Source organism: Oncorhynchus masou, chromosome 26, assembly GCF_036934945.1.
Source record: "Oncorhynchus masou masou isolate Uvic2021 chromosome 26, UVic_Omas_1.1, whole genome shotgun sequence".
NCBI classification, from domain to species: domain Eukaryota; kingdom Metazoa; phylum Chordata; class Actinopteri; order Salmoniformes; family Salmonidae; genus Oncorhynchus; species Oncorhynchus masou.
In genome coordinates, this window is record NC_088237.1 from 13,511,087 (window position 1) to 13,531,962 (window position 20,876).

At 41.7% G+C, this 20,876-nt stretch overlaps 3 protein-coding genes and 1 non-coding gene across 13 annotated transcripts; 1 reads left to right on the forward strand and 3 right to left on the reverse strand.

The window, feature by feature from the left end:
• Window positions 1–55: 55 nt before the first annotated feature.
• Window positions 56–5,875, reverse strand: LOC135514832 (small subunit processome component 20 homolog). 5 transcript variants are annotated; one of them, XM_064938477.1, is made up of 9 exons: window positions 5,829–5,875; window positions 4,959–5,034; window positions 4,170–4,295; window positions 3,678–4,029; window positions 3,379–3,490; window positions 3,182–3,261; window positions 2,140–2,266; window positions 1,515–1,636; window positions 56–361 (listed from the first exon to the last, which is right to left on the reverse strand). In XM_064938477.1, exons 1-9 carry the CDS (start codon window positions 5,851–5,853, stop codon window positions 212–214), a joined length of 1,170 nt encoding a protein of 389 aa, XP_064794549.1. In that variant the 5' UTR covers window positions 5,854–5,875; the 3' UTR covers window positions 56–211. The 5 variants fall into 5 exon arrangements, 4 of the variants coding, with proteins under 4 accessions (XP_064794549.1, XP_064794551.1, XP_064794552.1 ...); XR_010451737.1 differs by lacking the exons at window positions 56–361; window positions 1,515–1,636 and adding exons at window positions 2,409–2,512; window positions 2,700–2,875 and having other exon boundaries at window positions 2,176–2,266; XM_064938479.1 differs by lacking the exons at window positions 56–361; window positions 1,515–1,636; window positions 2,140–2,266 and adding exons at window positions 2,415–2,600; window positions 2,700–2,875.
• LOC135515139 (small nucleolar RNA ACA64) lies at window positions 1,910–2,037 on the reverse strand. The gene has a single exon (XR_010451765.1). It is a non-coding gene; the product is annotated as a small nucleolar RNA ACA64 (small nucleolar RNA).
• Window positions 5,876–6,750: 875 nt separating the features above from the next.
• LOC135515094 (sodium-coupled monocarboxylate transporter 1-like) lies at window positions 6,751–14,146 on the forward strand. The gene is made up of 14 exons (XM_064938926.1): window positions 6,751–7,101; window positions 7,635–7,700; window positions 7,821–7,872; window positions 7,996–8,063; window positions 8,249–8,403; window positions 8,554–8,694; window positions 10,101–10,230; window positions 11,407–11,495; window positions 11,797–11,906; window positions 13,054–13,121; window positions 13,217–13,303; window positions 13,428–13,642; window positions 13,863–13,966; window positions 14,061–14,146. The coding sequence occupies exons 1-14, from the start codon at window positions 6,751–6,753 to the stop codon at window positions 14,144–14,146; spliced, it is 1,722 nt and encodes a 573-aa protein (XP_064794998.1).
• A 1,686-nt stretch (window positions 14,147–15,832) lies between these two features.
• On the reverse strand, window positions 15,833–18,172 carry LOC135514835 (electron transfer flavoprotein regulatory factor 1). 6 transcript variants are annotated; one of them, XM_064938482.1, is made up of 3 exons: window positions 18,081–18,172; window positions 16,879–16,955; window positions 15,833–16,728 (listed from the first exon to the last, which is right to left on the reverse strand). In XM_064938482.1, exons 1-3 carry the CDS (start codon window positions 18,148–18,150, stop codon window positions 16,483–16,485), a joined length of 393 nt encoding a protein of 130 aa, XP_064794554.1. In that variant the 5' UTR covers window positions 18,151–18,172; the 3' UTR covers window positions 15,833–16,482. The 6 variants fall into 6 exon arrangements, with proteins under 6 accessions (XP_064794554.1, XP_064794555.1, XP_064794560.1 ...); XM_064938483.1 differs by having other exon boundaries at window positions 16,879–16,952; window positions 18,081–18,171; XM_064938488.1 differs by lacking the exon at window positions 18,081–18,172 and adding an exon at window positions 17,745–18,027 and having other exon boundaries at window positions 16,879–16,952.
• Window positions 18,173–20,876: the final 2,704 nt, after the last annotated feature.

The window sequence follows — 20,876 nt, forward strand, 5'->3', positions numbered from 1 at the left end:
TTATTGTAACGTTCAACAGGACCACTGATACTTTTCCAATAAGATTGTTCAAAGAAAGCAGCACAATATAGTATTTAATTGAAAAAGTTGTGTGTAAACCCCTTAGACAATCTTGGACTTCTCAAATCCTTGACTGAGAATTCATACAGAGGTGACTGTCAGCTCCTGCATTAAGCAGGATATGGTTGCCTGGTCTTCTCATCCATCCTAGCTAGAAAATGGATAATATCATTTCACCATAGAGGAACTCCCTCAAGGACTTGGCTTTGTAGCCAGGCCTCAGGAACTCAATCTTCTTCTTCTTGGCCTCGATCTTGTTTTTGTGTTTCTTCCTGGCTGCGATGTCAGGGTTAACCACCGCCTGAGAGCAGAATAAAAGGTTAGTGTGAGATGTATCATAACAGTGTCTGCTGTTCATCACCGATTTACCAGTGTGGCCACACAGAGCAGGGTTCTCACAACAGATCTGAAAATATTTAAATGAATATTGGCCAAGGAATCTGGAATAATTTGAGGGTGTAATACAATGTAATATTTATGGGCCTGGGGGGCTACCAGGGATATTAGTATCCACCAATGTAATATTTATGGGGCTACCAGGGATATTAGTATCCACCAATGTAATATTTATGGGCCTGTGGAGCTACCAGGGATATTAGTATCCACCAATGTAATGGTTATGGGCCTGGGGGGTTACCAGGGATATTAGTATCCACCAATGTAATATTTATGGGCCTGGGGGGCTACCAGGGATATTAGTATCCACCAATGTTATATTTATGGGCCTGGGGGGCTACCAGGGATATTAGTATCCACCAATGTTATATTTATGGGCCTGGGGGGCTACCAGGGATATTAGTATCCACCAATGTTATATTTATGGGCCTGGGGGGCTACCAGGGATATTAGTATCCACCAATGTTGTATTTTTAAAAAGTAATATTTTTGGTTAAACAAGAATGGGCAACTTTTATGGAGTGGGGGCCACAACAAAAATCTGAACTCATGATGGGCCACAGTTGCTTGTGGGTCTGCATACACAATAAGCAAATGTTGATGACATAAGAGAAACTGCTGATGCACAACCAAATTTCAGAATTGCACCATGTGTATTATACCTCGCAACAGTAAATTGAGACGCCGACTGAGTTCCGTATCCCTGCTGTGATTTACGTTTTAAAAGTATGTTTTCTCTCTTCCTCATGTAGAATTACAGGATATTAGCTTTAAAGCTGTAACAAAACGTCTGCCACACGACAAAATCTGTTGAATTGCAGGTAATGAGCTTGAAAACTGCAAACACTCTCCCTCTGTGTCAAGAGGCAGGCCTGTAAAGTGTTCCTTTCCAGGGCCTGAGACTTCGTTCAAACATGCAGTCGAATTCAGTGCATGTATGCTATTTTTTTCTCCCTCGAGATGTGTTCTGATTATGAGGGGGTCCCTGATGAATTTGCTGTCACAAAAAGGGGTCCCCGGACCCAAACAGTTTGAGACCCCTGCCATAGAGTACATACCTGCATAGCCTTGTGTTTCTTGCGGTGGGCCGCCCTCTGAGGCATCTTCTGAACGGCTGAGAAGGTCTGCAGCCCCACCTGCTTCTTCAACAGCTCCTGGGACAGGTTTTTCAGGGTGGGGTCTGGGCAGTACAACACAGAGATACATTCAATTAGTGCTCTATTTAATCTCTCTCCAGCTGGTCTGACCGGTGGGCAGCATACAGTTGAGAGGCGGTCAGCCACACCCAACAGTGAGGGTAGTGCAGGTGTGTCTCAACTGGACCTGGTGGAGAGGGAAAACACATTGCTCCGTTACACCAAGGGGAAGCCAGCCGTTTAGAGGGTAAAATATTACATTCAATGATCCATGATGTAGATCTATAGTTCTAGACTGTATCATCAACCCATAGAACAAGTGTAGGCACATGGGTTTAATCACACTGCTATACAGAGCAGGCAATAAGCTTAACATACCACAGTACTGTAGGACTATTTATCTCACCCCAGACAACGGAGATGCCGGAGGTGATTTTCAGACCGGGCTCATCTGATAATTACGTGATGGTTGATCTACAACCAGCGCTCCGACCATAGGAAAGACAGAACAAACAGATGTGGTGCCAGGCTAGAGGTAGTGTCTTACCCAGGATGTTAGTGAGTGTGTCTTGAGGCTTGCTGAGCTCCAGTAGGCTACAGTCCTTGGTGAGTTTGGTGACCAGGGTGAGGTAACTGAACAGCAGTCTGTCTGCTGCCTTCTGCTCCTCCTCAATCTGACAGACACACAGATATAGAGCAGCTGTTAGCACAGGTGATATAAAACATCCTGCTGAGATAATGCTTTTGAAAGTATAACTTTCCACATAGTTTATATCTTAAAAGTTTGATTTGTAAAATAGTTCATGTTCGACTCACGTCTTCAAAATTGTCGGGTGGATCTCTTTCTCGATGAGGGGCAGCAGGGCATCTAAACGGAGGCCAAACCGAACCCCCTCTACCTCCACAAACAGCCCACACAACTGGGCCCCCAGACGACGCAGAGGTCACAGCAGAAGGACATGGGGTGCATCTCAATAGTCTCAAGTGGATTTCTCTCCTTTATTTGCACTTCATCAGACATTTACATTGCTTTATTAGATGCATAGAGAAAGACAATTAAGACTAGTGTGTGTGTGGGTGTGTGTGTGTCTGTCCGTGCGTCCATACCTTGTCTCCAGACAGCCAAGTGTTGACCAGGGTGAAAAGAGTGTTCTGGTGTTCTGGTGTTCCTGGTCCAGTTGACTCAGCAGTGATTTGATAGCCACAGCGGCCATCTTCTTACAGCGAGCCGAGTCATCGTTAACCATGGCCAGAGCCAGAGGGACGAAGAACAACCCACTGTGCTGCAGCAGCAGGTTCCAGGACATAGACTAATCAGTTACACATAGGAGTAGAAATAGGTTGTCCCAAAACAAACTGATCTAAGGTCAGTTTTGAGTTTATTCCCTCTAAATGGTTAGTATGTGGGATCTGTTTCTATAGCCAACTTCGATCAGGAGCTGTGGGTATAGAAAGCGACCAGAGTTACTGCGAGTCGAACTCAAGTAATTATGGGATGTGTGTGTGTCAGGAGGATTGTTGTGGATACCAGAGGGAAGGTCTGGAAGATATAGGCCATCAGCTCCAGAGAAGCATCAAATATATCCTACCGGAGCTGGGTCACGATGAAGTCCAGATGTGATCTCAGTTTCTTCCCCATAGGATAATCCAGGATATACTTCTGGTAAATCTACAGGTGAAAATAACAGAAACACTCAAATAACTTTTTACAAGACATCTTCAAAAATAAAATACAAACGGTTAAATACAGGTTTGAAAATGTATATAAAAAGAAACAAAACCGTACATGTCTGCACTGGACCCTGATCATGCCGTTCTGCCCGGCAACAGACAGCTTGGCCACTTTCTTCATCAGCTCCTACCAGAGATGGTACTACCAGCTTCCTGGACAGGATGGCCTGTAGGTGGCGATAGAGAGGATATAGTACATATTACAGAGGAGGACAGTTTAAGAATTTCATTATACACTTTGAAAGCAAATACATCAATATGTCTGGTTAAATAAAGGTATAAAATGCTGGGATCTGATGTATTAGGTGTAGCAATAAAATATGGTCTCAGGTGAAGAGGGAGGGTGTTAGCTACCTTTAGCAGGCCGAAGGTTGTTGCCTGACGTGATTGGTCATAAATGTCCTCCTCAACGTATCCCAGCAGCACTTGCAGCTGCGTCACAGTTATCGTGTGTGTCTTCATGTTCTTTATTAGGATGGTGATGGACTGACAGCAAAAAGAAGGATCATTCAATGAATTTGATACAGACAAATTTCTGTCATTTCTGTGGTGGCAGACGGGCTCCAGCAGGAGGTCAATGAACATGCTCAGCTCCTCAGACTGGCATCCTGCCAGAAACCTCAGCACAATGGAGGAACGCTGCACAGCGCCAGACTGGCCCTGGAACCTACTGCCAGTCTTACTGCACATCGGCCCAAACAGAACCCTACAAAAGTTAGGTTAGAGGAGAGGGGGGATGGGTTGGTTATATTGGAGTAGTAAAGGTGACACATATATAGGCTACAAGTTTTAAGTTCACTTGAAGATGCAACACACATACACACACAAGTAATCACAAACACACACCTCATAAGCAGTGGGACAAGCTGTGCCCTGTGCGAGGCGTCCACCACGGCCTGCTCCTCTGAGATGTTGAAGTGAACGATCTCATCCTTGAAGTGTTTGTCATCCAGCAGCCTCTCCAGATTCTCCCTGAACACAACAGTCAGCACATCAGTCAGAGACATTCAATAACGCAGGACTGTAGGTCCAGAAGCACAGGACATGTCAGATGTAGTAATAGAAATGTATTTTTCTGTATCACATCAAACACAGAAAGACAGTGTATCAAATGGCCACCAGATATTGAATCCTGATATATTAGCAACTCTATGGGCATATCGGCCTGGACAGCTTCAAAGAGGCAGCAGAGCAACATTGTTGACAGGGTCTACACAGGGTCTCGAGTGATTCTGTGAACTAGGTCAGTTGTACATTACGGGAAATGAAATAACAGAACATCACAATTCCTGTTAGATGAGCAATTGTAAGTAAATGGATAGTTTAATAAGTGAATAAGTGAACTCCTGTCCGATCTGTGGTTCCTTGGGGGAGGTTAACATTCCAGCTCAGTGATGACTCCGATCTCTATCAGTACTGGTAACAATGACTCCCATTGAGAGACCGGGAGTCCATAACGAATAGTATCCCTTACTCTTACTCCAATCATCTGAACAAAAATGTTAAATGGTGATAGTGGAAAGTACGTTCTATGCCTGGCACACTGTAAAAGGACTGAAGGTATGTTAAAACAAGAGTTAAGATGAGATGTTGAGTGACAGTGTCATTCAGAAATAACCCAGAGAGCAGACTTACTTGTAGGGGAGGACGTTGGGGTCAGAACACACTCCAATGCTGCCCTCTAAATCTGCTGGTCCTGGTGGCACAGCAACTGAACAGACACACAGTCACACACTGATAGCAGTACACTGACGGAGACTACCTGCTGTTTAGGTAGATAGGCTGATAACGGGTCAGATAAGTACGTTTAATTGAGCATGCAGTTGATATGCAGGCTAAATGGGCATATAGCGAGAACAGCTGAGATTGAATTGACGCGAGTAGCCGATGTGAGTGCGACCTTTAACGAGAAAAACTTCATTTTTAACACGTTTAATAGGGGATCTGCAGTCTCAGAGCATACATACTTCATTATAAGTCTCAGTTCTGTCAATGCAATGGATGACATCGATAATGACAAGCCGTTCAGCAAACGTGAGAAACTGTAAAACAAACGTTCGAAAGTTAGCTACTTTCTGTGGTCTACTAACGTTACAGTGAGCGATACGGTATGAAATGACTCGCTAGCTAGGTTACATATTATATTTAACATATCTAAGCAGCTATGCTTGTTGGTTCATTCAACGTAGCAACAGGAAAACGTGTTTAACTTGAAACTGTTCAGACATTACGAAAACAAGGCATACGAGATAACTATATTTGTTAAATGCAATAGCGAAGCAGTCGTCGCTACCTATGCTAACAACTGTGCTGCAGTTTCCCAACAACATGAATGTGTTCTCAGATTTATGAGACGACGACTTGATCTTCATTTTTGAGTGTCTCTTTTTCTGATATATGTAAAAAAAAAATATATATATATATATATATATATATATGTGCGTGTAATCTAGGATTCAAATGTGTATGAAAACAACAATGTATAGGCTAAATATGTTTACACACATGTCTGATGCAGGGGCGCAGCCATGTTGGATGAAGCATCATGGGAACGTTTTGCTTTTCCACGTAGTGAGAAGACAGAATGGGGTGTGGTTTTGAAACAACTTCAAGGATGACTTTCTGGATACTTTTGTTTCTCTAATGACAGCTCAGTCAGTATCCATACAGTGTCCATGCCAATGGCTGCTCCTGAGGGGAGGACGGCTCATAATAACGGGTGCAACAAAGCAAATCGAATTGCATCTAACACATGGGTATATTTGCTACCATTCCAACTATGCTGCTCCAGCCATTACCACAAACCTGTCCTCCCCAATTAAGGTGCCACCAACCTCCTGTGGTCCATACATGTACTAACTAGTGGAAATGACATGCTGAACACCTGACACATTATACTGGACTGGACATGTTAGTATAAAGATAGATATATTTTCTCTGGGGTCCAACATAGAAGCGTGTGTGTGAATGTGTGTGTGCGTATGTGTGTGTGTACGCATGGGTATGCCTCTGTGTGTGTCCGTGTGTACCAGCCATCCAAAAGGTAGGGCTGATGACAGGGGTACTTATCGGTTCAGCCAACAGAACAATCCCAGCTCTTGATTTCGTGGAGAGTTGGAGAGGTGTGCTCACTGCTACCTGCTAGTAATGTCTTTGAGAAACACACAGGCACATTGAAGACTTCAGAGCTCACTGCTATCCTGTTTCAGCTCATATCCTGTCTGTGACAAGGACATATGGACAAGGACATCATTCTATCTGAACGCACAGCAGCCTACTGCGAGCTATCGTAGATTTCACAGAGAAATACAAATTCTCTGCCGTTCATTGCATTCCAATAACAGAAACCACAAGGGACTACAAGTTGTGGAGTAGGACAATCTTCCAGTGAGTACAGTCGCCTATACCTCACAATCAGATGGCTACAATGGCAGCCTCTCCAGTGATTGGATCCTTTGTGGCTGCGGACTATGCAGTCTTTGCTCTGATGCTGCTGGTGTCTGCAGCCATCGGGGTGTACTATGCCATCGTCGGAAGGGGCCAGAGCAGCTCCAGAGAGTTTCTGATGGGGGGCCAGAGTATGACAGCCGTACCTGTGGCTCTGTCCCTGACTGCCAGCTTCATGTCGGCTATCACAGTGCTGGCCACCCCAGCCGAGGTGTACCGATACGGGGCAAGCTACGGCCTCTTCAGCCTCTCCTATGTGCTGGTGGTGGTGGTCAGCTCAGAGGTCTTCCTCCCTGTCTTCTACAGGCTGGGCATCACAAGTACCTATGAGGTTAGAATCAATCCACCCTGTTGAGTTGATTTATGTTCTATTCAATTCAACAGAAATTGTATAACATGTTTGGTAGAGATTAGCCAGATGAATTGCAATGCACATTCTAAGCAATTCTAAATCCCTGAAATTAATATATTGGGGGTCACAAAGTTTGTTCAAAGTGACCAATTGACAAATGCAATCTATTCAGGAAATAAAATACTGACCTAATTTTGTAATCTTTCTATAAAACAAACATACTGCTGTTACAGGTAAAATCATAGTAGTCATGGCTTCCATTGCTTAATATCTCTGCACCTGTCCATTCCTTAGTCTTGTTGAGATGCTGAGATTACGATTGTGATTCAAACAGCTAAAATATGGGTCTGTGTTTTATCTTCATTAGCTGACTGAATCATCCTCTTACTGACTGTACTCTTTGCTTTGTCTTTTGGGCTTGACACATGAACTAATGTCCTTGTCCTGTCCATGGGAAATGTAACAGAAAAGTGTCCTATTTCTTTTTTCTCCTCGTGGTCATCATTCTGCAGTATCTGGAGATCCGGTTCAACAGAGCCACCCGTCTGTTGGGGACAGTGATGTTCATTGTTCAGACTGTGAGTTCCTTATCACAACACTCTCCCACTCCATATTATGAATTACATGAATAGGAGAACAACCCTTGTGCTACAGGTGATTATAAGAGCCACCATGTGATATGTCTCTCTGTCTCACAGATACTCTACACAGGAATAGTCATTTATGCTCCAGCTCTGGCATTAAACCAAGGTGCAGTAGTCTCTAAAAGTCATGAAAGAATTTCATTTCGTGCCCCATCGGCATTGAGTGCACTTGAAACCACTCCTCTGCTCAATGATGTCCCTCTCTCTCTCCTTTTCCTCCTCTCTCCAGTCACTGGGATGGATCTCTGGGGTGCTGTCATTTCAACAGGAGTGGTTTGCACGTTTTACTGCACTATGGTACTGGACAGGCAGTGATGTCCATAAATAATGCTGTAAACATAATTTTATCAACATTTACTCCCCGATATAAGGGAAATACAGATGGAGGTTAGATTGAGACATGATTTGTGTAGCACTGTGGTGACCTTTGCGGTGACCTTTAAACCATGTGTGTGACACGGCTGTGGTGTGTATTGTGACAGGGCGGTCTGAAGGCGGTGGTGTGGACGGACGTGTTCCAGGTGGGCATCATGGTGGCAGGCTTCCTGTCTGTCATCATCAGAGCCGTGGTCCTGCAGGGAGGAGTCTCCACCATCCTCAACCATGCAGAGCTCGGAGGACGACTCAACTTCTGGGAGTGAGTGGATTGTCATGTAGATTATAGATGTAAAAGAGTAAGAGAAGATCTGCACCTGGACTTTGCGCAGTATGTTGGCGCAAAATATAAGACATGCAAATGTCTGAATCTCTCTCTCTTTCTCTCTCGCTCTCTGTCTCTCCTTTATAGCTTTGATGCTAGTCCACTGAGGAGGCACACCTTCTGGACAATCACGTTTGGAGGCACGTTTGTCTGGACCAGTATCTATGGGATCAACCAAGCCCAGGTGCAGAGATACATCTCTTGCAAATCCATGACTCACGCCAAAATGTGAGTCATCATCTTCATGGAACCATAGAGTAAAGCATGAAGATCTAATTCCTGTTTATCCCCAGTGTTTAAAGTGGAACTGACAGCATTTTAGCAACATGAAATCTTATTCAAATGTGTTGATTTTTGACACACACAAAAAAAAATCTGGCAAGCGAGCACTAACATTTGGTTATTTTAATGTTCATACATTCTTAGAATGTTTGGGAATCACGTATAGTAAGGCATTTATGGCAGCCGGCCGTGACCGGGAGACCCATGAAGCGGTGCACAATTGGCCCAGTGTCATCTGGGTTAGGGGAGGGTTTGGCCGGCCGGGATTTCCTTGTCCCATCGAGCTCTGGCAACTCCTTGTGGCGGTCTGGGCGCCTACAAGCTGACTTTGTTTGCCAGCTGGACGATGTTTCCTCTGACACATTGCAGCTGTCTTCTGGGTCAGCGAGCAGTGTGTCAAGAAGCCGTGTTTTGGAGGACGCGTGGCTCTCGACCTTCACCTCTCCCGAGTCAGTATGGGACTTGCAGCGATGGGACAAGACTGTAACTACCAATTAGGGGTAGACTGTAACTACCAACTACCAATTAGGGGTAAATAGACACTGCAGTAAATAAAATCTAATATAAACGTCTGTCTCGTCCAAGTCTACACACACCGGTGCACTATAGCAAATCAGAGCTATGGTAGGGCTGTGTACAAACAAGCCATTTGAGTAAAAGTCTGAAAGTATTTGGTTAGAAATATGCTTAAGTATCAAAAGTAAACCAGATGGTACTATTGTCTTGTTTTTTAATTTGGGGATAGCTAGGGACACACTCCAACACATGTAATTTACAACAACAAAACACATTTGTGTTTAGTGAGTCCACCAGACCAGAGGCAGTAGGGATGACCGTGGATGTGAAGTGGACCATTTTCCTGTCCTGCTAAGCATTCCAAATGTAACGAGTACTTTTGCGTGTCATGGAAATGTTTGGTGTAAAAAGTACATTATTTCATTTAGGAATGTACTGAAGTAAAAGTAAAAGTAGTCAAACAATATAAATAGCAAAGTACAGATACCCAAAAAAACTACTTAACTAGTAATTTAAAGTATTTCCACTTAAGTACTTTACACAACTGGTGTTTACAGGCAGTTGCAACAACGCAACAATATCAACAACTAATGCTAGCCAGAGCAAGATTAGCTCAAATGTAACGAAGGAACATTAGATAAACCCTCTCAAACCTTTTCAGATAGTTGGCTGCCAAAATTGCACTGATAAACGATGGGGAAGTTGAAGCCTATTCATCTTTCTGATAACACAAACTCTCTCTCCCCATTCTCTCAATCTTTCTCTCCTTTTTCTCTCTATCCCCTCTCTCTCTCTCTCTCTCTCTCTCTCTCTCTTCTCTTCTCTTCTCTTCCCAGGTCTCTCTACATAAACCTATTAGGACTGTGGGTCATCATGCTGTGTTCTGTGTTTGCGGGGCTGTGTCTGTACTCCGTCTACAAGCACTGTGATCCCTGGACAGCAGGCATGGTGTCAGCGCCAGATCAGGTTGAGGACACGAACTAGGAAATAACACTTTAATAAAGACCGCAGGTTGATGTTTATTGGGACGAGTCTTGTCCTGGAGGCAGAACTGAGCGATTACTGCTGGATTGGCCAGGTTAGGGTTAGGTAGATTTTATGACAGATTTTGTGGTTGTGCCAGGTAGTGACCCCTCTGCAGAGCTGCCTCCAGAACAAGATTCAAGACAAAAAAACATTAACCTGTATAAATACCAGGCACTGTGTCGTGTAAATTTGCTGTATTACCAAATCAAAGAGCAAACCACACACAAGTCAGAGTTATCATAAAGTCCATCTTTAATTATATGAGCTTCACCATAGCCCTGTGACGCTCAGATCAATTCAGTGTCTACAAATGAATTCTCTGAGAGTGCTTACAAAACAGTTCCTAGTATCATTTATAGCCAAGACACACATGGCCAGACAGCATTGGCTATAAATGATCATTCAGTTTGGTCTCCTAAACCGAAGTTCTTATCTCATTCTTGGTACCACTTAGAACCAAAACATTACCCCATACAATGGCATATATCAATTGTCAATTCTAGACACTCCCATCAAAAATACAACCCCTCCTGGACAAGCTCACGGAGAGAAGAGTGAGCCTCTAGGTCAAGATAAGGGCAACCTCAGAGGGAACATACAATGGTTCCAGACACTGCCATCCTCCTCTCCCCAATGGGAAAAGTAGGGAGTGACTGGCACACAGACATTGTGGAGCAAAGAGATAATTTGTTCCCCCTCAATCATCCCTTCACATGGTTTAAAATATATCATTACATATGAAGAGAAGCCTGACCTCTCCCCTCACTGGGGCCCAAGTAACTTTTTTTCCCACATAAGCATACTTATGAAAATGGATAAAACATCTTATTTATCAATGTTACCTAAAGGATTCTGATTCTGCTACCACAACTGTCAATATTACTATTCTGCCAGACTGCCACTTTCCGGATATATTTTTTTTTAATCAGTTTCAACTGATAACATTACCAGCCACTAGGTGTAACCACCTTAAACATTTTTTTGTGGTAAAACTTTTTTCCCCCGCATCGGCCATACATCCAGATTGATCCCAGGAAAATATCTCAAATAACCCAAACCCAGTGGTACCACTCAGATAGTCACTGACCATTGACCACGCCCTTTTTCTCTGTACAGCTGATGCCATATATGGTGATGGACATCCTGAGAGACTACCCTGGACTGCCAGGATTGTTTGTGGCTGCAGCCTACAGTGGGACCCTAAGGTGACTATTCCCATCTAATACTTATACTGTATGTCAAACTTGATCTTACGTTTAATTATTGCTACTGTTTATAATGTTAATATGTAACATTATGTTATATGTTTACGAGATTAAGTGTCCTTTTGTTACTATTTGTGCTGCATGCAATATCTCAAGGTTCATAATATCACTACTATGATTTAATATTTACTCTCGCAGCCTATGGTGGGGCACAAAGATGACTATTTCCATAGCACTCACCCACACTATGTTATATTTCTGGGTAAATAATAGCACTATATTTGCTCTCTCTCGTCCACAGTACGGTATCGTCCAGTGTCAATGCTCTGGCTGCCGTGACTATTGAAGACATGATCAAGCCGTACATACACATGACAGAGAAACATCTGTCCTGGACCTCTAAAGGCCTTAGTGAGTGAATGATATCAATACGTGTCTTTGCTGTTAAGCAGAGCGACACAGGGGAACCCAAGAGCAGACTCAGATGAGGAAACAGGGATGAATGAACCAAAATATTTATTGTTACACAGGAAGATATGGAGTGCAGATCTGGGGAAGCTCGGATGAGTTGCAGAAAAACTAAATGTGGAGGTTGGACTTAGCTGAGTAGAACAGGGTAAACAGGTTCCGAGGGGAATCCAGGGTAGTGGTGGGGAGTAAAATCCTGAGCAAGGTAGTTGGGTGGTGAAATGTGGAACGGGAGACAGGAGCCAGAGGTAAACTGCAATGAGAGTTTAACTCTTTAGAGACAGCAGGAGCGGTAGAGATACTCTTAATGATCGGCTATGAAAAGCCAACTGACATTTACTCCTGAGGTGCTGACTTGCTGCACCCTCGACAACTACTGTGATTATTATTATTTGACCATGCTGGTCATTTATGAACATTTGAACATCTCCACCCGGCACAGCCAGAAGAGGACTGGCCACCCCTCATCGCCTGGTTCCTCTCTAGGTTTCTTCCTAGGTTTTGGCCTTTCTAGGGAGTTTTTCCTAGCCACCGTGCTTCTACAACTGCATTGCTTGCTGTTTGGGGTTTTAGGTTGAGTTTCTGTACAGCACTTTGAGATATCAGCTGATGTAAGAAGGGCTATATAAATACATTTGATTGAGAGGATAAACGGTGTCAGGCAGCGAAACAGGCACAGCAGAGTAACAGGATATTGCATAATCATAAATGGCTAGAATCATGAACTGACTGAGCAGAGATTACAATCTGGCAGAGCAGAAGTGGCAGGACTGAGTATTTGTAGAGGTCTTGATTATGGAACGAGTTGCAGCTGGTAGGTTATTTGCTCAGACTCCAGTACACCTGTCTCCAACCAGGAAGAGGGAGAGAATGTACAGGGGGAGTAACTGCAGGTCAAGAATACACTGGATGAACACCAGAGGGCATAGCAGGAGCAGATGTGACATTTGCATTTACCACAGAACTCAGAGAGCTATATTCATGTTTGATGATATATTTATCTTCTTATTGATATATTCTTGCTGATATTAGAAATTAATAAACCATGATTTATCATGATTTTAACTGCTATCCCTATGCACCATTCTAGGCTTTCTGTATGGGGCTCTCTGTATTGGAATGGCTGGCATAGCCTCACTAATGGGAAGTCTGCTGCAGGTATGCGATACAACAAAAGGAGTATGTCCTTCTACATAAAATATGTTGTGTTGAGGTATGCAACTCTAAAAATATGTCTCTGTCTCCCCATGTAGGCAGCTATCAGTATTTTTGGGATCATCGGAGGGCCTTTACTGGGTCTCTTCTCACTGGGGATCCTCTGTCCATACGCCAATGCCACAGTCAGTACAGTCTCTTAAACAAAAGCAGGATTATAAGCATGCAACCAATCTAACTGTTAGCTAATCTCTCTGAATGTTTATGTTGAAGTGTTGATGTGTTATTTCTGTGTGTTCTGTGCTGCAGGGGGGCTTGGCTGGTCTGCTCTCTGGGCTGGTTATGTCTCTGTGGGTGGGGATAGGGGCCCAGTTTTACCCTCCTCTACCAGAGCAGAGTAGGCCTCTGGGTCTGACCACACATGGCTGTAACTTCACAACCGCAGCCGATGCGTTCAACTGGACCACATCCCCAACAGAACCAAGCCTATACACTACAGTACTAAAGCAAAAGACAGCAGAGAGGTACGTTGCGGGCTTCAGTATCTTTGGTTAAGGACAGGACCGGCTTTTTCTGTAGGGAACAAGTATATTGATATGGGCACAGTTAAAACAATTATTCAGTTAGAAATGTACTGTAGAACAGGAATAATTTTGTCATGTTAGAATAGTGAACTGCATCAGCTGTAAACAATATATGCAATGTTATAACTGTTGGATGCCACTATGTTTGTCTCCCCTGCAGACCCTTCCTGGCTGATAACTGGTACTCCCTGTCTTATCTCTACTTCAGTCCTATTGGGTCACTTACAACACTGGCTGTTGGACTGGTGGTCAGTCTACTTTCAGGTACTCTTCCCCAAATGGTAGTGTTGCTTCTTACCATATTACATGTTGTGTCTAATTAACATGTTTTTTCACACTAAAATATGTCTCTTTCCAGGGGGTATGAAGTTGAAGTTGGAACCAAGGGTGACTTTGATGAAAGAAGATACAATGTTATTTTGCTTTTACAAGCTCTTTAAATAAAGGGTAAGTGATATGAGTGTTTCAATAAATAACCTCCAAGACGTTCTCTCTCTTTCAACCACTTTCCTGTATTCATTTAGCTCTCATCCATACCTAGGCCATGAGACGAGCAGGAAAGCTGGACCTCACAAAAAACAGAGAGAACAAATGTGGAAACAATAACCCCGGCTTCTGCACTGTCCACGAGTTGAATTTCACAAAGAGCAGTCTTCCTACATATCATACTGATAAAACCATGACTTAACAGTTGCTATTTCTTCTCATACTTCTCCCTCCGCAGTGCCGCTGTTTTTCACGTGACTCATGAATGTCCTGACAGATTGTATCAATATCTCATCTATATCCTCATATTTCTATATACAGTGCCTTCAGAAAGTATTTTATTCCACACTTTGTTGTGTTACAGCCTGAATTCCCCCCCCCCAAAAAAAAATCCTCACCACACTATACCCCACAATGACAAAGTAAAAACTTGTTTTTTGAAAAAGAAATATAGAAATATCTCATTTACATAAGTATTCACACCCCTGAGTCAATACATTTTAGAATCACATTTGGTAGGGATTATAGCTGTGTGTCTTTCAGGGTAAGTCTCTAAGAGCTTTGGACATCTGGATTGTACAATATTTGCCAATTGTTATTTTTTGCGTTTCTTCAAGCTCTGTCAAATTGGTTGTTGATCATTGCTAGACCACCAAGTCTTGCCATAGATTTTAAAGCAGATTTAAGTCAAACTGTAACTCGGCCACTTAGGAACATTCACTCTCTTCTTGGTAAGCAACTCCAGTGTAGATTTGGCCTTGTTATTAAGTTATTGTCCTGCTGAAAGGTTAATTAATCTCCCAGTGTCTGGTGGAAAGCAGACTGAACCAGGTTTTCCTCTAGGATTTTCCCTGTGTCATTTATTTGTTATACTGAAAAACTCCCCAGTCTTTATTGATTACAAGCATATCCAAAACATGATGCGGCCACCATTATGCTTGAAAATATGGAGAGTTGTACTCAGTAACGTGTTGTACTGGATTTGCCCCAAACATAACTCTTTGTATTCAGGACAAAACCTTAATTTCTGTGCAACATTTTTTGCAGTATTACTTTAGTGTCTTGTTGCAAACAGGATGCATTTAAAAAAACATTTTATTCTGTACAGGCTTCCTGCTTTTCACTATTTCAATTAGGTTAGTATTGTGGAGTAACTACAATGTTGCTGATCCATCCTCAGTTTTCTCTTATCATAGCTTTTAAACTCAGGTTTAAACTGTTTAAAGTCACCACTGGCCTCATGGTGAAATCCCTGAGCGGTTTCCTTCCTCTCCGGCAACTGAGTTAGGAAGGACGCCTGTATCTTTGTACTGACTGGGTGTACTGATACACCCTCCAAAGTGTAATTAATAACTTCACCATGCTCAAAGGGATATTCAATGTCAGATTATTTTTTTTATACCAATAGGTCCCCTTCTTTGTGAGGCATTGGTTAACCCCTCATCTTTGTGGTTGAATCTGTGTTTGAAATTCACTGCTGGACTGAGTGACCTTACATATTGTATGTGTGGGGTACAGAGAGGAGGTAGTCCCTCATTTTAAACACTATTACTGCACACAGAATCCATGCAACGTATGTGATTTTTACTCAACTTATATAGGCGTGTCATAACAAAGGGGTTGAATACTTACTGACTCCAGACATGACAGCTTAATTTTTAATGAATCTGTTAATTTCAAAGATAATTCAATTGACATTATAGGGTAATTCCATTGACATTATAGGGTAATTTCTGTAGCCCACTGACAAACAAATCTAAATGTAATACATTTTAAATTCAGGCTGTAACACAACAAAATGTGGAAAAAGGCAATGGGTGTGAATACTTTCTGAAGGTACTGTATGGAGTAGCCTACATCACATCGACTTAAAAAGACACGTAAAGTTATGATTGTTAAAAATTATATATCTTTGACTTGACTTATGTTTCTCATTTATTTCAAAAATAGGACTATCAGTGTTGTACATTTAAAATAAACTTTCATTTGTAATAGCTGTGTCTCATTTATATAATGAAATGACATTGTACACGCTATCAATACATTCTATCATGTATTATTTACAATTATGTACACGAGAGAACTGTAGTCATTTGAACTGTATAAAGTCATTTGGTGGATGTCATTCCACAGCTCGAGGTGGGTGGCAAGTGTAGCTCATAACACTTGTCTGTAATATATACCTAACATTTGTGTTTAATTAAGGACATTTGTGTTGCTAATAACACTCTTGTTCAGGGACGGCTAAACTAAAACTTGCACACTGAAGATTCAGCCACCAAACAGCTAGGCTATCAGTCTACCGGTCTGCCTATATTCAGCACGGCGGACAATTCTTCTTGGTAGTAGCGCTTCTTCATGGCTCTGTACTTCCTCAGATAGTACAGGGCCTCCAGTTCCTTGATCACAAACTCCCCACGGTCAACTAGCTTTTTGATCTCCTTGGGGTCTGTGACATCTTTGTTCTTCATAAAGGCACCCTTCAGACGTTCCCTGAAGTAGTCTGCGCCTTTGGGGTATTCCCGTCCCAAAAACAGGAGCTGTCAATGGAAGAAGACAGGTTACCAACGATAATTCCAGGCTTTGGGGATTGTTTTGGAAAGACAGCTAAATATTGCATGACTGGAAGCAAATTTGGTGTGTGGGTAACAACGGTTGGGTGCATTGACAGCAGTCAGCGTTTAACTTACATTCTTGTACAGCTGTCTAACCTCACTCCTCAGAGGGTTGGCCATGTCACTGCCTGAGACCGTAGCAGCCTTTACTACTGGGATGGAAGAAATGGACAAAACATACAACAGGTGATTTAGCATACAGCACCTGATTACGTAAAACAACAACAGCTCAGAAATGGGCATATGTGGGATTGCTGTCACACATCACATATCCTGTGAGCCTCACAATCTTAGCTGTGTCATGCATACATTTGAGCTTTACCCTGGTTCACTTAGCAGGTAGGTTAGTAATTAACAGTGCAAATTGGCCACATTGCGACTCGGTCACAAAGCTAATGATTAGTTAGCTGGCTAGATAATTGGCAGGTGCAATTCAACCAATAATTGCCTTTTGACATTGTGCTGGGAGACATACAAGTAACGTTATGTCTCCCAGCACAACAACGTCAACAGACAAGTCTTGTTCGAATCGTAGCTAATTAGCTATACTCCCTCGGTTATAAAAACATCCATTGTGATTCATTCACACGATATAATCAATATTCCATTACATTATAATGTCCCTTGTCAATAAATCCTTGCAATTAAGTAGTGTCGATAGCTGGTTACTTCGCCCTTCGTCCACACGAGTTCAAATAAGAGTTAATAAACAACGCCGTAAATCTTTTTACATGTCGCAAACCATGGTAACTTGGACGCTAAGAGTTGACGGATATCCCAACAAGAGAAGATAGTAACCAACAAATGTTATTTCATCACCTATATAGCAAGCTAACCAGAGAGTTATACAATTAATATTGTGGTTAGGTTGATATGTTTACAAGCCAAGTAGCTCGTTTTATAAATCGCCAGCTGTTACTAGCCAGAGTAAATTAGATTACCTGTTAGCTAGCTAGATAGGACTCAAGGTGAGCAAGTGAATGCAAATCAGCTTCCTTTTACTGCAAGCGTGCTGCGCCGTCGGTGTTGTTTCTACTTTGCTTCTTTCAGCCTTATCTTGCTACAACTAAATATTATACAGGAGCGTCAAGTCTAGAACCAAAAGGCTCATTAATAGCTTCTACCCCCAAGCCATAATACTGCTGAACAATTAATAACATCGCCACCGAACAATTTACATTGAAACCCCTCCCTTTTTGTACACTGCTGCTACTCGCTGTTTGTTATATATGTAGTCACTTCGGCCCCACCTACATGTACAAATGACCTCAACTAACCTGTACCAGTGATGCCAATGACACAAAAACGATTTTCTCTGTCACACTGTGCCTGGCTGCAAAAGTGCATTGTGAGTGACGTCAGCAGCAAATTACAAATCATTGTTGTCTGACTGCAGCAGCAGTAGTACGGGTTCGACGAGCCAAACCCAATGAATATAGTTGGTCATGAATGTTTGATCTTGAACAAACTTACAAAGTCAATCAACATGTCTCAAACAAAATTGTACAGCCAGAAGTATAGAAAAGAGTGGGAGTCTGTACCTGAACAAATGTCAAATCATATGTTTTGCAGAGATGGCCAATCAATTTGAGTATTTTTTTAAATGTATTTTTTTTTAAATTAAAAACAAATCAATACATGAAGCACATGAGGGAACACAAACATACATAGATTACAAACAATGGACAATCGAGCTAGGGGGTACAATACCACATTACAATTACACAAGGACCTTAAGGGACATACATATACATACAATTCTAATAATTTTTTACATTTTATTTCACCTTTATTTAACCAGGTAGGCTAGTTGAGAACAAGTTCTCATTTGCAACTACGACCTGGCCAAGATAAAGCGTAGCAATTCGACACATACAACACAGAGTTACACATGGAATAAACAAAACATGCAGTCAATAATACAGTAGAACAAAAGAAAACAAAAAGTCTATATACAGTGAGTGCAAATGGGGTAAGTTAAGGAAATAAATAGGCCATGGTGGCGAAGTAATTACAATATAGCAATTAAACACTGGAATGGTAGATCGGCAGAAGATGAATGTGCAGGTAGAGGTACTGGGGTGCAAATGAGCAAAATAAATACCAGTATGGGGATGAGGTAGGTAGATAGATGGGCTGTTTACAGATAGGCTAAGTACAGGTGCAGTGATCTGTAAACTGCTCTGACAGATGGTGCTTAAAGCTAGTGAGGGAGATGTGAGTTTCCAGCTTCAGAGATTTTTGCAATTCGTTCCAGTCATGGGCAGCAGAGAACTGGAAGGAAAGACGACCAAATGAGGAATTGGCTTTGGGGGTGACCAGTGAGATATACCTGCTGGAGCGCGTGCTGCTATGGTGACCAATGAGCTGAGATAAGGCGGAGCTTTACCTAGCAGAGACTTGTAGATAACCTAACAGCGTTTTTGTTAGTAGAGCATTTAACCATCTTAAAATAAAGTTCCATTTATTTTGTAGGGTAAGAAAATGTGGTTTTCTGTTTGTAAATTTACATTTGTGTATATGAAATTTGGCCAAAAGAATAATGAAATGAATTACATAAAAATGTTTCAGCTTATTTCTATCTTATGTTAAGAATCCTAACAGCACATCTCTCCACAATAGTGTAAAATCTTCATAAATGTGTTCAATTATAAACCTACTGATGTCTTGCCACAGTTTTCTTACATGTATACAATGCCAAAAAAGATGCAACACTGTTTCTGGGTGGTCATTACAAAAGGAGCAATTTGAGTTGATGTTTTCCTTAAACTTCCTCATATAGTGGTTGGCAGGATAATATTTATGAATAGTTTTAAAGGAAACTTCCTTAATTTTGTTAACAAGTAGGTATGTGTGTGGCAACATCCAAACTTTTTTCCAACAGATATTATCAATAAATCCATTCCAATAAGGCATGACATAAGGTATAGATACAACATCCTGCTGAAACAAGGATCGTATCACTCTGTTGTTGAATGGACCAAAAGAGAAACAAATCTTTCCTACTGATGAGTCAACAGGGTCAACAGAAGGTAAGCTCAGAGGGTCAGCTCTTGACACGTTCCTGAATAATAAAGCAACACCTGAGGGAATGGCATCTAAAACAATTGCAAAATCTTTAGGTGTTACAGGGACCTTGTAAAGTGATAAGAATTCCTTATAACTGAGTAAAATACCCTCTGCATTTACCAGTTGGCTCACCAATAGGATATTATTTCGGAACCAATATTCTAAAAACAAAGAAGTATTTTTATACAATATATCCCGATTATTCCATATATAATATCTGTATGGAGAAAAATTGTGTTTATAAATGAAGGACCATGATAAGAAAACCTGCCGATGAAAAGCAGAAAGTTTCACTGGAACTTTGTCAATATTATAATTACAAAACAACATGCAGTTAAGGCCACCAAAAGTAGAGAAGACATGATGAGGAATAAAATTCAGGATAGAAGTGGGTCTTCTTAGGAATTGTTTTATCCAATTGATCTTAAAAGTCTTATTTAAAGTAGTAAAGTCCAGAAAATTCAGTCCACCATTCTCATAAGTGTTCATTACAACAGTTTTCCTAATGTAATGGGTACGGTTTCTCCACAGAAAGTTGAAAAGCATCTGGTCTAACTCCTTGCTTATTTTACTGTCAAGATATAAAGAGAGAGCACCATATGTTAGTCTATAGATACTTTCAGCCTTGGTTATTAAGACTCTACCTTTTAAAGGTAAGTCCCTCTGTAGCCATTGATTTAGCTTCTTCTGGGGGTTTTTAATAAGAGGATTAAAATTTAGTAAGCCTCTAGACTTCTGATCCTTTGTAATGGTTATGCCTAAATATGAAAGTTCTTCTTTTACTGGAATACCATAATATGAAGGTGTCACACAATCTTTGACAGCTATGACTTCACATTTATTAATGTTAAGATATAGACCAGACGCTTTGGAAAAGGATTGTATCACATTGATCGATATGGGAATTTGGTTAGCATCTTTCAGAAAAAGTGTAGTATCATCAGCCAGCTGGCTTATAATCATTTCTTTACCAGCTATGGAAATACCTTGTACAGGACTATTAT

Excerpts from the sequence above, each read along its gene's own strand:
- LOC135514832 (XM_064938477.1), bottom strand. The coding sequence starts at position 5,853 with ATGGCTGCGCCCCTGCATCAGACAT. Across the intron at positions 5,035-5,828 it reads TGCGCCCCTGCATCAGACAT|TTGCTGTGCCACCAGGACCA; the intron begins GTGTGTAAACAT and ends GTGTCTGTTCAG. Across the intron at positions 3,262-3,378 it reads TCAGGGTCCAGTGCAGACAT|ATTTACCAGAAGTATATCCT; the intron begins GTACGGTTTTGT and ends TTTCACCTGTAG.
- LOC135515094 (XM_064938926.1), top strand. The coding sequence starts at position 6,751 with ATGGCAGCCTCTCCAGTGATTGGATCCTTTGTGGCTGCGGACTATGCA. Across the intron at positions 8,404-8,553 it reads GGACGACTCAACTTCTGGGA|CTTTGATGCTAGTCCACTGA; the intron begins GTGAGTGGATTG and ends TCTCCTTTATAG. Across the intron at positions 13,643-13,862 it reads AAGCAAAAGACAGCAGAGAG|ACCCTTCCTGGCTGATAACT; the intron begins GTACGTTGCGGG and ends TCTCCCCTGCAG.
- LOC135514835 (XM_064938482.1), bottom strand. The coding sequence starts at position 18,150 with ATGCACTTTTGCAGCCAGGCACAGTGTGACAGAGAAAATCGTTTTTGT. Across the intron at positions 16,956-18,080 it reads CATTGGCATCACTGGTACAG|TAGTAAAGGCTGCTACGGTC; the intron begins GTTAGTTGAGGT and ends CTTCCATCCCAG. Across the intron at positions 16,729-16,878 it reads TTAGACAGCTGTACAAGAAT|CTCCTGTTTTTGGGACGGGA; the intron begins GTAAGTTAAACG and ends TTCCATTGACAG.